The sequence below is a fragment of the Orycteropus afer genome, unplaced genomic scaffold, assembly GCF_000298275.1.
Source record: "Orycteropus afer afer isolate SDZICR_OR568_19922 unplaced genomic scaffold, OryAfe1.0 scaffold00293, whole genome shotgun sequence".
In the NCBI taxonomy this organism is placed as follows: Eukaryota; Metazoa; Chordata; class Mammalia; order Tubulidentata; family Orycteropodidae; genus Orycteropus; species Orycteropus afer.
The window spans coordinates 4,167,524-4,185,671 of NW_006921880.1; the positions used below are offsets into that span (position 1 = coordinate 4,167,524).

The 18,148-nt window shown below is 40.0% G+C and overlaps 1 protein-coding gene across 1 annotated transcript in view; it reads right to left on the reverse strand.

The window, feature by feature from the left end:
- LOC103205897 (cytochrome P450 2C19-like) overlaps positions 1-17,689 on the reverse strand; it is a 43,640-nt gene extending 25,951 nt beyond the window's left edge. Inside the window, exons 1-5 of the mRNA XM_042782365.1 lie at positions 17,522-17,689; positions 15,917-16,079; positions 15,649-15,798; positions 8,020-8,180; positions 4,519-4,695 (exon numbers count right to left, since the gene is read on the reverse strand). Coding sequence (XP_042638299.1) covers positions 4,519-4,695; positions 8,020-8,180; positions 15,649-15,798; positions 15,917-16,079; positions 17,522-17,689 — 819 coding nt within the window. The remainder of the gene's footprint in view (positions 1-4,518; positions 4,696-8,019; positions 8,181-15,648; positions 15,799-15,916; positions 16,080-17,521) is intronic.
- Positions 17,690-18,148: the final 459 nt, after the last annotated feature.

Consider the following 18,148-nt stretch of genomic DNA (forward strand, 5'->3'; position numbering starts at 1 on the left):
TGTGCATGGGGTCACTATGAGTTGGAAATGACTTGATGGCACCTAACAACAACAACAAAGATATTAACCTAGAAACCCCTATGGGGCACTTACACCCTATCCCATATATTTATGTTGTTAGGTGCTGTCAAGTCGTATCTGACTTATAGCGACCATGTGTACAATGGAACGAAACACTGCCCAGCCTTGTGCCAGCCTCACAGTCCTTGCTATACCCGAGCCCATTGTTGCAGTCACTACATCAATCCATCTTTTTGAAGGCTTTCAGCTTTTAAGTTGACCCTCCAATTTACCAAGGATGATGATATCCTTCTCCAGGGAATGGTCCCTTCTGACAACATGAACAAAGTAGGTAAAACGAAGTTTGGTCACTCTCGCTTCCAAGGAGCTTTCCAGCTGGACTTCTTCCAGGACAAATTTGTTAGTTCTTATGGCAGTCCATGGGACTTTCAGCAGTCTTTGCCAACACCACAACTCAAAAGCATCAACTCTTCTTCAGTCTTCCTTATTCACTGTCCAGCTTTCACATGCATATGAGGCAATTCAAAACACCATGGCTTAGGTTAGGCACACCTTAGTCTTCAAGGAGAACTCTTTGCTCTTCAGCACTTTAAAGAGGTCTTTTACAGCAGACTTGCCCAGTGCAATACGTCATCTGATGGCTTGACTGCTGCTACCATTGGTGTTGATGGTGGAATCAAATAATATGAAATCTTTGACAACTTCAATCTTTTCTCCATTTATTGTGGTGCTCCTCATTGGTCCATTTGTGAGGATTGTTGTTTCCATCTCTTTGTTATAGTGAATTGTCTTGCGATGAACATAGGTGTACATATGTCTGTTCATGCTCTGTCTCTCATCTCTTTAGGATATATTCCTAGTAATGGAATTGCTGGGTCAAATGGTAGTTCCATTTTCAGTTTTTTAATGAAATGCCATACAGTATGCCACAATGGTTGTACCATTTACAATCCCACTCACAGTGCACAAGAGTTCCAGTCTCTCCGCAACCTTTCCAGCATTTGTTATTTTCTGACCTGTTGAACTTTGCTATTATTGCTGGGGTGAGATGATATCTCATTGTTGTTTTGATTTGCATCTGGTTGCATAGTGCCTAAGGCACTTGACTGCTAACCAGAAGGCTGGCGGTTCAAACCCACCAGCCACTCCTCGGAAGGAAGGTTGGGCATTCCTACTTCCATAGTGATACTGCCTCGGAAACCCAAGGAGGGGTCGCTATGAGTTGGGGCCGACTCGATGGCAAATAACAACAACAACAACAATGACTAATGATCATGAGCAGTTTCTCATGTGTTTGTTGTATATCAGTATATCATCTTTGGTGAAGTGTCTGTTCAAGTGTTTTACCCATTTGTGAATTAGGTTGTTCTTCCCTTTTGGTTTTCTAACTCCAGGTCTTTGCACATTTCATTATAATAATTGGCTTTGTATTCTCAAGCTGCTCTTTGAAATCTTCTGTTCAGTTCTTTTATCTTGTCATTTCTTCTATTTGCTTTATTTACTGTTGGTTCAAGGCCAAGCTTCAGAGTCTCTTATGACATCCATTTTGGTCTTTTGTTCCTTTCCTGTCTTTTTAATGACCTTTTGCTCTCTTCATGGATGATGTTCTTGATGTCATCCCACAATTCCTCTGGTTTTCAGTCATTGGTGTTCAATGTATCAAATCTATTCTTTAGATGGTCTCTAAATTCAGGATGTATATTATCAAGGTCATATTTTGGCTCTCATAGACTTGTTTTAATTACCTTCAGCTTCAACTTGAACTTGCATATGAGCAGTTGATGGTCTGTTCCACAATCAGCTCCTGGCCTTGTTTTGGCTGAAGATATTGAACTTCTCCATTGCCTCTTTCCACAGATGCAGTCAATCTGATTCTTTTGTACTCCATCTGGTGAAGTCCACATGTATAGCAGCTGTTGATGTTGTTGAAAAAAATGTATTTGCAATGAATAAGTCATTGGTCTTGCAAAATTCTATCATGAGATCTCCAGCTTTATTTCTTTCACCAAGACCATATTTTTCAACTACTGATGATTCTTCTTTGTTTCCAATTTTTGCATTCCAATCACCAGTGATAATCAACACATCTTGATTGCATATTTGGTCAATGTTGGACTACAAGAGTTGGTGAAAATCTTCAATTTCCTCATCTTTGGCTTTGGTGGTTGGTGTGTAAATTTGAATAACATTAGTATTAACTGGTATTCTTTGTAAGCATATGGATATTATCCTATCACTGACAGCATTGTACTTCAGGATAGATCTTGAAACATTCTTTGTGATGATGAAGGCCACGTCATTCCTCTTCAGTTTGTCATTCCCAGCATAGATTATATAGTTGTATGATTCAAAATGGCCCAAACAACTCCATTTCAGCTCACTAATGCCTAGGATATTGATCTTTATGTGTTTCATTTCATTTTTGACAACTTCCAATTTTCCTAGATTCATAGTTCGTACATTCTATGTTCTGATTATTAATGGATATTTGTAGCCATTTCTTCTTATTTTGAGTCATGCCACATCAGCAAATGGAGGTCTCATAAGCTTTACTCCATCCACATCATTAAGGTCGACTCTACTCTAAGAAGGCAGCTCTTCCCCAGTCATATTCAGAGTGCCTTCCGACTGAAGGGATAATCTTCTGGCAATATATCGGACAATATTTCAGGGCTATTCATAAAGTTTTCCAGTAAAATATCAGACAGTGTTTCTCTGCAATTCATAAGGTTTTCACTGACCAATTATTTAAGAAGTGGATGGCCTCTTCTTTCTGCTGAGTCTGTTTTAGTCTGGAAGCTCTGTTGAAACCTGTCCACCATGGGTAATCCTGCTAGTATTTGAAATACCGGTGGCATAGCTTCCAGGATCACAGCAACACGCAAGCCACCACAGTATGACAAACTGGGAGACAAGTGGTGAATCCCATATGTAGATCACTATATATATGGTGTATTGGGTCCGTGAGACAGAATGACTCGATAACAAACAACAACAACAGGCGTCCTCTGACGCAAAATTGAAAGCCTTCTGTTATGGTTCCCTAGTGCTGCTCTGATGGGAATATACCACAAATGGGATGGCCTTAACAAACAGGAGTTTGTTCTTACAATTTGGAGGCTTTAAGTCCAAGTCCAAAGTGCCTAGCTCTAGGGGCCTGGTCAAAGACCCTCATAGCCTCGGGCTTCAGCTCTGCCTCCTGCTCCCAGCCCACTGAAGCTAGAGGCTTTTCTTCACTCAGACAGCTGCTGGCTGCTTAGGCTGCCAAGCCCAAGGTTGACAAGTAAAAAGGCATAGTCCCAATGTTACCAAACCACACAACAGGCCATTAATTCAAGTCCATTGTAAGTCCTAAGGTTGGCAGAACATGGCAGACTGCTGAACAATGACATGGCTACATGCAGGGTCCAAGCATGCCATAAGCTAGAGACCATTTCCAAAGCTCCTGCTTATATACGGGAAGCAGACCACATACCCAAAGGCAGCTACTCAGCTGCTCCCAGTAGATTCCATCATGGAGTTGATTACCAGTCTCATGGAGAATACTACATCCAGCTGCCCAGCCACTCAACCAGGCCTAGCCAAGTTGACACAAAAACATAACTGCCACACCTTCCAAGTACAGCATTAGTCACTTCTCAGTTTTTTTCTTTTCTTCTAAAATATTGCTTCTTGACATCCATGCCAGTACCTAATTAATTCTCTTTGTAGATTTCTGAGAACATGACATGATAGACAACTCGATTTTATTTCAGCCTCTGTATATGCGTGGTCCACTTTCTCACTGAGACCAAGTCTAAATAAATGAACAATCTACCAGCTGATCTTCACTGTCATCTTACAGATAATTCGATATAACTCCTGGCATAATTTCCCTAATAATTATAAGTATTTGATTCCTGTACACTCATACATCTAACTGGTCAAATAAAAATTTTCCATGCCACCATTCATGTTTACAGGTTACTTAACAGACATCAAAATCCAACTCCATATCTGTGGACATTTATTTTTGCTTACACTCAATTAAGACTTTTCTCTTCCACCTACGTGATCTCTTTGCCACCACACATCTCTGAACCTCTGTATACTCCATTCAGTGCATCTGAAATGCCCCATCCTGTACCTCATTGCAAATATTCCCCATTCTCCCATGCACGGTGTGCAATGATCATTTCCATCTTCATTTGTTGGCATGATATTTTGTATTCTCTGACTCATTTGTAATTGTTTCCATTTCAACTCAGGTGTGCATCTTGTGTCTCATTAGGCTGATGATTAGTAGCTAAAGAACAGGGTCCATGTACTCTAATTATTTAACCATTCAGTTTAAAATCATTCCATGATGTTTAGTGCAGGTATGTGTACATTATAGGTATTAAAAGGCTTGTAAAACATTACTTACCTGATCATTTAAACATCCCTATTGAGTACAGAACTATTCAGTGAACCACAAAATGTACAAGCAAACAAATAACTGATCTGTTAGTGTTTTACCTGTTCCATTTTAATCAGGAAGTAGTCAATAAAGTCCCGAGGATTATTGAAATCCAGAGATTCTTGATGTTCTTTTATTTTCTCAAAAATATAGCTTTTTAAATAAGAATTATTATTAAGGAATTTTTTATGACTCCCTGGGCAATAATCAAGGAGCACAGGAAAAGTATTGCAGATCTAAAAGAGAGAAAAATGTTTATTAAATAATAATAATAAAATCTCATGAACACATATATGCCATATGGTAAGCCTGGTTAGAAACTGGGCCTATAAACACGAATAAAATATGGTCTCCAATTTGAAGGGAACTTTTACTGTACCTATAAAGTAATTCTCTATGCTTATAGAAAGGTTCAAGGGAGAAAATTCTGATCAGAGGATCAAAGCTGATAATTTTTTCCTGATCTCATACATAATTTCTACAGTATAAAAGAACATCTTAATATCAATACTTTAATTTGTTTTACATCAATTCTTCCCTACAATCAAAAAAATGAAGGATAGCATAAAATTAGTGTGATTCACATTTTGTTGATGAGAATATAGGTTAAGAAAGTAGACAACTTGATATGGAGCACAAAGCTAGTTGTGGCTTCTTCTAACTCTATCAAGCAGCCTCAGAAATAGAATCAATATTTTAGAAATGGGAGTGGCTTGAAATTACCATGACACCTTACTTAGCATATCATGTAGAAAAAAAAAACTATTAAAAAGAAAATTAAGTGATTTCTCTAAGATCATGATACCACCACTGTTGTGGACCAGCTCATCAACTGCTCATATGCAAACTCAAGTTAAAGCTGAAGAAAATTAAATCCATGAGAGCCCACATACAACCTTGCATATTATTCCACCTAAATTTAGAGACCATCTGAAGAACAGAATTTACACATTGAAAACCAATGACTGAAGACCAGATGAGTTGTAGGATGATGTCAAAAACATCATAGATGAAGAAAGCAAAATGTCATTAAATGGACAGGAAAGGATGAAAAGACCAAAATGGATGTCAGAAGAAACTCTGAAACTTGCTCTTGAATGGAGAGTAGCTAAAGTGAATGGAAGAAATGATGAAATAAAAAACAGTCGATCAGATTTCAATGGGTAGCTTGAGAAAACAAAGTAAAGTGTATAATGAAATGTACAAAGATCTGGAGTTAGAACACCAAAAAAGAAGAACATTCTTGGCATTTCTCAAGCTGGAAGAACTGAAGAAAAAATGTCAGCCTTGAGATGTAATATTAAAAGATTATATAGGCAAAATATTGAATGATACAGTAAGCATCAAAAGAAGATAGAAGGTATACACAGAATCAGGTACCAAAAGAATTGGTCAACACTCAAGCATGAAGAATTCAGCATCAAGATTGGAGGAAGAATTTCAGAGGGCAGGAATGCATAGGAAAGGATACAGTAAAAAGGTAACCACAGGGAGGACATGGGAAGAGAGCTGTTACATTATGGGCATTGCAATGAATGTCATGAATCATAATGTGTATGATTCATTTTTGCACTAAACCCCAAACCCAGTTTCCATAAAGTACTCAGATTATATCTGAAAAGCATGCACATAGCAATCAATGGAGAGTTAAGGCCCTTGTTGAAAGACTTCCATTAACTCTGTATGAACTTCTGTACAGAAAATGAATTTGCTTTGTATGCTTTCAACCAAATCACAAGAGAAAAAAAAAAAAATCAGAGGAAGACTAATAACCTGCGATATGCAGATGACATGGCCTTCTTTGCTGAAAGTGAAGAAGACTTGAAGCACTTACTGATGAAGATCAAAGTATGGATTACACTTCAATATACAGAAAACAAAAATCCTCACAACTGGATCAATAAGCAACATCACAATAAACGGAGAAAAGATTGAAAATGTCAGGGATTTCATTTTACTTGGATCTGCTCTCAACAGCCGTGGAAGCAGCAGCCAGGAAATCAGGCGATGTACTGAATAGGGCAAATGTGCTGCAAAAGATCTCTTTAAAGTGATAAACAGCAAAGACGTCACTGTAAACTAAGGTGCACGTAACCCAAGCCATGGTCTTTTGAACTGCCTCATGTGCATGTGGAAGACGGACAATGAGTAAGGAAGACTGAAGAAAAATGGATGGATTTGGTTGATAGTGTTGGCAAAGAATATTGAATATACCACGGACTACCAGAAGAACAAACAAATCTGTCTTGGAAGAACTGCAACCAGAATGCCCCACAGAAGTGAGAATGGCCAGACTTCATCTCGTGTACTTTGGTCATGTTGTGAAGAGGGACCAGGGCCTGGAGAAAGGTATGCTGGGTAAAGTAGATGGTCAGCAGAAGAGGGGAAGCCCCTCAATGAGATGGACTGACACAGTGGCTGCAGTGATGTGAGCAGGGTGGAGGATCAGACTGTGTTTTGTTCTGCCATGCATAGGGTCACTATGAGTCGGAACCAACTCAGTGGCACCGAACAGCAAGAAGATCACCTAAGATCATGTAGTTATGATTTTTGGTAGAGTGCAGGATGTGCCTGCTCAGCACAAGGCAAAATTGTGATGTTTATGATTTATACACCATCAAGCTCAATGATTTTCTCTTCTTTGTCAGGTAGAATCACAACTGAAGCATCAAACACCCCTATGTTAATCAGCACTTCTAGGTAGCATCTGCAGTATTAAACATTTTCCCTCTTTTATATCCTAAATGAGAATATTTCTGCCAAGTAATTTGATGAAGAGGTCACTAGGTATTGAATGGAGGACAAGCTTTGTGGTTAATGGAAGTCTTTCAACAAGGGCCTTAACTCTCCATTGATTGCTATGTGCATGCTTTTCAGATATAATCTGAGTACTTTATGGAAACTGGGTTTGGGGTTTAGTGCAAAAATAACTGGACAGGGAGCCCATGTGCTTGAAGACAGCTCTATATTCTGAGCATTGTGTTCTAATCTGGAAACTAAAGGGCAGGGTTATCTTTCTCTGATGTTTACTCCATGACCCTGTCTTATTTATCTAGTGTTACTATAACAGAAATACCATAAATGAGTGGCTTTCATGAACAGAAATTATTTTCTTACTGTCTAGGAGCCTAGAAGTCTGAGTTCAGGTGCCAGTTGTAGGGGAATGCTTTCTCTTTCTATTGGCCCTGGAAGAAGTTCCCTTCTCTATGAGCTTCTACTCCTAGGTCACTCTCATATGAATTGGCATCTCTTTTCTCCTATCGCTGCTTACTCATTTGCTTATTTAATTTCTTTTAAATCTCTAAAAATATTGACTTAAATCACTCCCTAATATCATCTCATTAAGATAATAAAGAAAAGCCATTCCCAAATGGAATGATAACAATTGGTATAGGAGTGAGGATTTACAACATATATTTTGGGGGACACAATTCAATCCATAATAGACCCTAAACATGAAGTTTGTGTTCAAGCCTTACAGCTTGGTCCATATGGAATTTTGCACTTGCCAGAGAAAGAAACATAAATGATTTCTCAGGAAGAAAGGATTTTGGCCTCACCTGGATCCATGGGGAGCTTACAATTCCAAAGTTTTCATTGAGTTTTTTCATCAGCATAAGAAAATCTGGATCTTTATAAGCAAAATGATTCTGGAAAATAATGGAGCAGATCACATTGCTGGGGGCACATCCCAGGATAAAAGTGGGATTGCAAGCTGAGGCTAAAGCATTAAGAAAAAAGAAAGAAAAAAAAAAAAGAATTAGAAACATTTGAAAAATACTGTTGAAATACACTTATAAAACAAAGTGCCTTTCGGATAACAGGTGTCTTAGTTATCTAGTGCTGCTCTAACAGATATACCATGAGTGGTTGCTTTCACAGAGGTTTATTCTGTCACAGTTTAAGAGGCTATAAGTGCAAATGCAGAGTGCCAGATCTAGAGGAAGTCTTTCTCTCTCTGTCAGTTTTGGGGGAAGGTCCTTGTCCCCTCTCAACATCTGTTGGCTGAGGATCTCCTGGAGATCTCCATGTGTCTTGGCATCAGTCTTCCCATGGGTCTAAGCAGTTCTCAGGCAGAGACCCTGGGTCCAAAGGATGCCCTCTGCTCCTGGCTCTTCTTTCTTGGTGGTAGTCAGGTCCTTCCTTCTCTGCTTGCTTCTCTCTCCTTCTATCTTTTGTAAGCTAAAAGGTGATGCAGACCACACCTGGTGGAACTGCCCTTATATTGTATCAGGGCTGTGTCCTGAGTACGGGTGTTAAATCCCCCCTGATCCACTTACAGCTGATTGGCTGGTCACATCAGATCATATCTTGGGGGATTATTATATCATTACATAACTGCCAAACTACATCCTTACATCATTGCTAATCCACTGAGAATCATGGCCCAGCCAAATCAAAAGAAACAAACTCACTGCTGTTGAGTCAGATCCAACTCACAGGGACCACTCTTTGGGTTTCCAAGGTGATATCACTATGGAAGTAGATTTTCCTATCTTCCTTCTGAGGAGTGGCTGGTGGGTTTGAACCACCAGCCTTCTGGTTAGTAGTCAAATGCCTTAGGCACTGTGCCACCAGAGCTCCCTGGCCCAGCCAAGCTGACACGTATTCTGGGTACACAAAACTCAGTCCATGACAACAGGTAAAGGTAATTTTAGAAACTTTTAAGCACTATCTACCTAGAATTTCACACAGAAGAAGGGGATACTGCATGGTTCATAATCAAGGAGGGATTGCGTCAAGGTTGTATCTTTTCACCATACTTATTCAACTTGTATGCTGAGCGAAAAATCCTAGAAGCTGGATATATGAAGAAGAACATGGCATCAGGATTGGAGTAAGACTCATTAACAACCTGTGATATGCAGATGACACAACTTTGCTTGCTGAAAGTGAGGATGACTTGAAGCACTTACTGATGAAGATTAAAGACCAAAATCTGCAGTATGGATCACACCTCAGTATAAAGAAAACAAAGATCCTCACAACGGTCCAATAAACAGCTTCACAATAAATGAAGAAAAGATTGTAGTTGACAAGGACTTCATATTATTTAGTTCTACTGTCAACACCAATGGAAGCAGCAGTCAAGACATTAGATGATGTATTGCATTGGGCAAATCTGCTGCAAACAAACTCTTTCAAGTGATAAAGAGCAAAAATGTCTCCTTGAAGTCTCAGTTGCACCTAACCCAAGCCATGGTATTTTCAATTGCCTCTTATGCATGTGAGAGCTGGACAATGAATGTTGTTGTTGTTATGTGCTGTTGAGTCAGACCCGACTCATAGCGACCCCTCCTTGGGTTTCCAAGGCAGTATCTCTATGGAAGTAGATTGCCCCATCTTCCTTCCGAGGAGTGGCTGGTGGGTTTGAACCGCCAGCCTTCTGGTTAGCAGTCAAATGCCTTAGCCACTATGCTACCAGAGCTCCCAAGGACAATGAATAAGGAAGACTGAAGAAGAGTTGATGCTTTTGAGTTGTGGTGTTGGAGAAGAACGCTAAGAGTACCATAGTCTGCTAAAAGGACTAACAATCTGTCCTGGAAGAAGTGCAGCCCGAATGCTTCTTGGAAGTGAGAATGGCCAGACTTCATCTCACCTACTTTGGTCATATTGTCAGAAGAAACCATTTCCTGGAGAGGGATGTCATGCTTGTTAAAGTGGAGGGTCAGTGAAGAAGGGGAATGCCCTCAATGAGATGGACAGACACAGTGGCTGCAATGACAGGTTCAGGCATAACAAGGATCATGAGGCTGGCATAGGTAGGACTGGGCAGTGTTTTGTTCTGCTGTGCATAGGGTTGCTATGAGTTGGAGATGACTTGATGGTACCTAACAACAACCTAGAACAAAAACCTAGAAATTTCCATATTGGGGGAAAAAAAGCAGTATTCATAAATGAACACATCACTTTCCCCTTAAACGTGAACTAACCATTCCATTTCAACTCCATTGATAATGGTTTTTCAAATATGCTGTTCACACCCACTGCCTTATTTAGACCTGTCTAAGCCAAGGTGCCAGTTATTTTTGAGGGGAAAAACAGTCTAATGGCCCACTTTTCTTTTTAGAACTAATGTGTGTAATTTCACAGCTGTTTTGTTTTTCATCCTCTGCACCTTCACCAGTTGGACAGACTACTTTTTTTTTTTAATATAGTGATTTGGGTGAAGATTTACAGAGCAAATTCACTTTCCATACAGCAGTTCACATATACTTTGTCTCATGTCATTGACCACAGCTTACCACAATGCAACAGCTCCCCTCCCACTTCCTCCCCATAGTTACCTCTTCCCACTGTCCATCCCTCCATACTCTCCTGTCCCCTGAGCTGTCTCCCTATGCATAAGCAGCCCTTCCTTCTCCCATGATTGTTCTCTCCAGGGCGTGTGTCTACTCGAGGTAAATGTTTAACTCACATGCCTGTACTTTGTTTGGCTGGAAACCACAGGTGTGGGTTCAATTCCAGACCTGAAGGGCAGCTAGGGGCCATAGTCTCAGTGGTTCCACCATGGACAGACTACTTTTTAAGCACCTAAAAGTTCAGGGTATCACTGCAGAATCACATCTGTCTTCAAAGCCTATAGACAAGTATGCATTAATATAGGAAAAAAGAAAACACTAGGAACCTGAAACATTTTCTTATATGTAATGAATAGTTGAAAGAACTGTATGTCTAACCAGCAGAGGGAAAAACTAAAGAGAGAGAGATTATATGTAGATTTCTGGTATCTGAAGGAACAAATGTACAAAAGTAAAAACGATGCATGTTGTATGAGTCAAAAAAACTAATGTAAATGAAGAAAGAGGATACATTTGTTTGTCTAAAATAAATACAAAATAAAACATTTTTATCACAAACTTAACTCACAGGTAGCAAAAAAAAAATAAAAAAGTTTAAATTGGTAAGTGGAGTTCTTTTAGTTCTTCATTTCATATGGAAAAAAAGAATTACTCCTCTAGGAAGTAGTATTTAACTCTGAAATAGCCTCCAAATTTAATTTATTTGGGCAAATGCTGCTTTCCTGTGGACTTCTAGGACTTTGCTGTATATAACAAAAAATCCTTTGCCATCGAGTAGATTATGACTCATAGCAACCCTATAAAATGTCCCATAGGGTTTCTAAGGCTGTAAATCTTTACAGAAGTAGACTGCCAGATCTTTCTCCAGCTGTGTGTAGCCAGCAACAGATTATGTTGTTTGCTGCCATCGAGTTGGCTCCTGCCTCATAAAGTATAATGTAAATTTTAAACTCTGACATTATTTAGGTCCATTCCATCATTTTCCAAATACAGAAATTGAAGCAGAGAAAATGTTTTCTTTTGATGGAAGGTCTATTAAATGATTTATAAACTTTATATATAAAAAGTCCACAGATCCACATTTATAGATGTAATTCAAACTCATTGCCATCGAGTCGGATCTGACTCATAATGACCCCTCCTTGGGTTTCCGAGGTGGTATCTCTATGGAAGTAGATTGCCCAGTCTTCCTTCTGAGGAGTGGCTGGTGGGTTTGAACCACCACTCTTCTGGTTAGCAGTGCCTAAGGTTAGCCTTAGGCACTACACTACCAGAGCTCCCAGATATAATTCAGGATGACTTAAAACTGTTGTGAAGAAGAGATATGACAGGGAAGGACACAAGGAAGAGGTAACTATGGGGAGGAAGTGTTAAGAGAGCTGTTACATTGTGGGGAATTGCAGTCAGTGTCATGAGACAAAATGTGTATGAACTGCTATATGGAAAACTAATTTGCTCTGTAAACTGTCACCCAAATCACAATAAGAATTTTAATAAATAAAAATAGGATTTTTAATAAAAAGAGAAAAGATAAGACATTGATTGATAGGACACTTGTTGAGTTAGCTGCTCCTCTGCTAGGTCCCATTTCAGCTGAAAACTGAAACATTCCAGGGTTCTAAGCTTTGAGAAAAAAATTAATTTTAGCTAGTGTGTTGGAGATATTTTGGAAGCCTTTGGGATTTCTTTGTGTGTGATTTGCAGCTGCAGTGTAATTTTCAATCTTCCCTTTTCCTCCATTTGATTGAAGGAATTTAAAACCAGGACAATTTGGAATCCCAGTTGAAATAATGCTGGAGATCACATAATAGAATTTTACAAGACCAACGACTAATTCATTGTAAATAACTTTTTCAACAACTTAAATGATGGCTGTACATGTGGACTTCACCAGATGGAGTACACAGGAATCAGATTAACTACATCTGTGGAAAGAGGAGATGGAAAAACTCGATGTCTTCAGGCAAAACAAACCCAGGAGCTGATTGTGAAACAGACCATCAACTGCTTATGTGCAAGTTCAAGTTGAAGTTGAAGACAATTAAAACAAGTTCATGAGAACCAAAATATAGCCTTGATTATATCCCTCCTGAATTTAGAGACCACCTGAAGAACAGATTTGGTGCACTGAACACCAATGACTGAAAACCAGAGGAATTATGGGGTGACATCAAGAACGTTATCCATGAAGAAAGCAAGAGGTCATTAAAAAGACAAGAAAGGAAGAAAAGACCAAAATGGATGTCAGATGAGACTCTGAAACTTGCCCTTTGAACGGAGAGTAGCTAAAGCAAAGGGAAGAAATGACAAGATAAAAATGCTGAACAGAAGATTTCAAAGAGCAGCTCAAGAAGACAAAGCCATTTATTATAATGAAATGTGCAAAGACCTGGAGTTAGAAAACCAAAAGGGAAGAACATGCTCGCACTTCTCAAGCTGAAAGAACTGAAGAAAAAATTTAAGCCTCGAGTTGCGATATGAAAGATTCTATATAATTCTATATAATATTAACGATATAGAAAACACCATTAATATTACATGCAAGAAACTCTTACTGAAGACAATTCAAAAACGGCTGCAGTAGAATATTGACAGAGAACTTCCAGAAATGCAAGCTGGATTCAGAAGAGGATGTGGAAGGAGGGATATCATTGCTAATATAAGATGGATCTTGGGTGAAAGCAAAGAATACCAGAAAGATGTTTACTTGTGTTTTATTGGCTATGCATTGATTGTATGGATCATAACAAATTATGGATGACATTGAGAAGAATGGTAATTCCAGAATACTTAATTGTACTCATGAGAAACCTGTACATAGACCAGGAGGCTGTTGTTCAAACAGAAGAAGGGGATACTGCATGGTTTAAAATCAAGAAGGGAGTGAGTTAGGTTGGTATCTTTCACCATACTTATTCAATGTGTATGCTGAGCAAATAATCTGAGAACCTGGATTATATGAAGAACGTGGCATCAGGAGTGGAGAAAGACTCTTTAACAACCTGTGATATGAAGATGACACCACTTTGCTTGCTGAAAGTCAGGATGACTTGAGGCACTTACTGATGAAGGTTGAAGACTACAGTCTGCAGTATGGATTACACCTCAATATAAAGAAAACAAAAATCCTCACAAATGGACCAATAAACAGCATCACGATAAACAGAGAAAAGATTGAAGTTGTCTGGGACTTCATATTACTTGTTTCTACAATTAACACCAGTGGGCAGCAGTCAAGACATCAGATGACATCTTGCATTGGGCAAATGTGCTGCAAAAGACCTCTTTCAATGCTGAAGAGCAAGGATGTCTCTCCTTGAAGACTAAGGTGTGCCTAACCAAAGTCATGGTATTTTCAATCTCTTATGCATCTAAGAGCTAGACAATGAATAAGGAAGACTGAAGAAAAGTTGATGCTTTTGAGTTGTGGTACTGGCGAAGAATGTTGAGACTACCATGGACTGCTGAAAGAGCTAACGAATCTGTCCTGGAGGAAGTGCAGCCGGAATGCTGCTTGGAAGTGAGAGTGGCCAGACTTTGTCTCACTTACGTGGTCATGTTGTCAGAGGGGACCATTCCCAGGAGAAGGATACTATTCTTGGTAAAGTGGAGAGTCAATGAAAAAGGGGAAGGTCCTCAACAAGATGGATTGATACAGTGACTACAACAATGGGCTCATGGATGGCAAGGATTGTGAGCATGGCACAGGATGGGGCAATGTTTCCTTCTGTTGTACATTAGGTCACTAGGAGTTGGAGATGACTCAACGGCACCTAACAACAACAAAGTTGAAAATTAGAGTCAACGTTCTAAACACTTTACAGTAGAGATGGTAGAAGGAAATAAATAATACATAAATGTTGTACCTAAAAGCCAAGATGGGGGGAAAAATAAGCAAATCTGAAGCAAGTCAACTTACAGTTAGGGAAGACAGTGTAAAGAAGTAGCAGTTTAATTAAGTAAATCATTGTATATACTGCATATGTGCATTTTGCAGATCATGCGTATTATTACCATACATTTTTATTCTTGTTGTTATGTGCCGTTGAGTCGGCCCTGACTCAAAGCGACCCCTCCTTGGGTTGCCGAGGCAATATCACCATGGAAATACATTGCCCAACCTACCTTCCGAGGAGTGGCTGGTGGGTTTGAACCGCCAGCCTTCTGGTCAGCAGTCAAGTGCCTTAGGCACTATGCTACCAGAGCTCCTATTTTTTATTCCTAGCATACATTTTCTTAAAAATATCAATCAGTACAATTACTAGTCAGTACCTTCAAGTAATTCATGGTGATAGTTTAAAAATTGTTCTGTATTTACAGAGAAATCACAATTAATGAGAGTTGTGCTAAGAGATGCCTGGACAATGAAAACCATAGTTCTGACCTTTCTTGGTCAGAACTGCAGGTGTGGGCCTTGAAAGAAGCTCTCAGACATGTCAGTGAGGCTGACCACACACAGATAGGCCAAGGAAAAGTGACAGACCGCAAAGGGCATTTGCTTTAGGTTTCCTAGCAGTGTGATAAGGTCATTCCCAAAGTGTCCTCTTGACTAGTGTTTCCCAGTGAAATGTTCCGGAATAAGTGTCTTGCAATAATACTATGCTCTTTAACCTTTGAGAAAATGAGACTCAAAAATTTTCTGTCTTTATGCCTGGGAAGAGGAAGATTCAAAGAGTCTTTTACATGCCCATTAGGTATACAATCACGCACCACACACACGGCATAGGTGCAGAAACGCTCCCTTGCTCGGCTTCAAACCGTCGCTCCTCCCCCTGGAGGCTGAGTCCTCATGCACTAGGAAGACTTGAATGCCCCGAAATGCTTCCAAGGACGCCCCTAGAGAACAGTGTTCTGTGAAGGTCCTAGATAGAGTAGCCAATCACCCACCCTTGGTTTTTCTCAATTCCTCCACTAGGGAGCAGGCTTCCTCCTGAACGCGGTCCTCAATGCTCCTCTTTCCCATCCCGAAATTCCGCAGGGTGATGAGAGAGAAGCGCCGAATTTCTTTCCATGTCTTTCCGTTGCTGAAAATGATTCCTATCAGGTGGAATAATAGAAAGTAGAGTGAGAGTCAAGGAGGAGGATGCTAACCTAATTACACCCCTCTATACCCCTCCCAACCCCAATCTCCGCCCCACAAGGCACGCCCACCTACCAAGTTTGTTATTAGCTTTTTCAGTCAGTGGGAAACTGCCTCTTCCAGAAAACTCCTCTCCCTGGTCAATCAAGGCTTCCTTCACTGCTTCATATCCGTGCAACACCACTGTGGGCCTCATGCCAAAATACAGAGTGAACACAGGGCCATAGGTTTTTGAGAACTGGGAAAAGAAAGTGGATGCAAATATTAACAAAAGAATTCACTATTTCCTCTATTCTGTGCATGTTTCATACTGATATTATTGTTATTGTATTGGTGACGTTTTATTTTGCTATACAACGCTTTAAGTATTCCTGAATTTTACACATGTATGTTTGATGGTTATTATTAAGGCTGCCATTTAAGGAGGGCCTCTATGTGCCAGGGAATGGACTGAGCATTTGGTACTCATATTATTACAACCAATCATCACATAAACACCTGAGCATGTTTTTTTCACCACCGCTTTATAAACAGAGGAACTGAAGTGCAGAGAATTTCAATTTAGTTCCCAGTGTTCCACAGCTGATAAATAGAAGATCTAAATTTGAACCACTGCTGGTTGAACCTCTGACACTTGAGTAATTTATCAGTCCCCAGTGCCCACCTTTGGACCAATATCCAGAAGACTGATTTGGAATCACCTATAAATCTCTTCCCACTGGATTCTAATCAGTGTCACTGTGATGGATACTGCTGTTGTTGTTATGTGCTGTCGAGTCAGACCCAACTCTTAGCAACCTCTCCTTGAGTTTCTGAGGTGGTATTACTATGGAAGTAGATTGCCCAACCATTCTTCTGGGGAGTGGCTGGTGGGTTTGAACCACCAGCCTTCTGGTTAGTAGTCAAGTGCCTTAGGCACTATGCTACCAGAGCTCCTGTGATGGATACTAAAAATCTATTTTTTAAAAGGACCCCAGATGATTCCAAGGCAAGAGCAGTTTGTGATCCGTGGGTATTACTGACACAGAAAGAGAGCGGGCACCACAGAGGCAGTGACAGGACAGGCACATCTCATGGAGCAAGCATTTCTTCCATCCTGCAGCTTTCCCAAGCCACAGACAGCAGCTCTGTGCAAAGTCCAGAAGGACCCTGTCACCACCATGGCCTCCCTGATGACTGCTGTCTTTCATTCATCCATGTTAGTTCTCTGACCACTGCTGTTCCCTTGACATCAGTAGGAATTTGCTTCTATGGAAAAGTTTAATTTTCCTGGATAATCTGGACAAAATACATGGCTTATACAGTAGATGATTTATGGGATGAAATCTCTAATCACAAGTTCTTCCAACACCACTTACATTCAGCCAAAATATCACAGGAAATGGTTATGAAACAATGAAGGGCGGCCATACTCCCTCCCTCTGCCACATCACCACCTTAGGAATCCTTATTGATTTGCTTCTATTTTATAATGATCTTCATATTTGTCTTCTCCCATAATGTTTTTTTTTTTTTCATTCCTCTATTTCTTACAATGGCAGATTAAAAAAAGCAGTAGAAATAGCAAAATCTACAAGGAGTATTTTGTTTTGTAGTGATGTATATGAATACTTTACTTTAAAGTAGGCATTGATTGACTTACCCTCTGCATGTCACTGGAGGAGCATAAGGCATACTTACATTGCTTAACGATTTGCTGATATTCTTAAAATCTATCTGCAGGCTATTTCCAATAATTGGGAGAGGAGTGGGGCCAGGTGGGAGCTTCCCTTTCCCATGGCTCTGTGTCCAGAGTGAAAAGAGGAGCCAAACGGAGAGACAGAGCACCAACACCAGGACCAGATCCATTCAAGCCTTGTCTTCTCACTCAGGCAGCTACGGACTTCCAATCCAAAGTGTTTATAATACTCCCTGCTACTGAATTTGTGATCCTGGTGAGTAAACTGACCAATCATGTACATTTGTTGTAATCCCTTCTGCATGGACTTTGGCTCACTATTGAAGCATCATTTATCTTGTCACAGGAGCCTGGATGACACAGCATTTTGCATTGTGCAGCTAATGTGAAGATTGGTGGGTAGAACCTACCCAGTAGGTGTTTGGCTCTTCATGTGAAAGATCTGGTGATCTCTAATCTTCCTTAAATATTACAGCCAAGAAAATTCTATTGAGCAGTTCTACTCTAACAGGGACCCAGGTAAGGGTGGTATGAGAGGTTTCCAACAGGGAGACAAACTTGTCTGTCAGTTTGTTCTACCGTGGTGACATGTTGATGTGAGTTTTGAGGCTGAGCCACTGGTGTTTCAA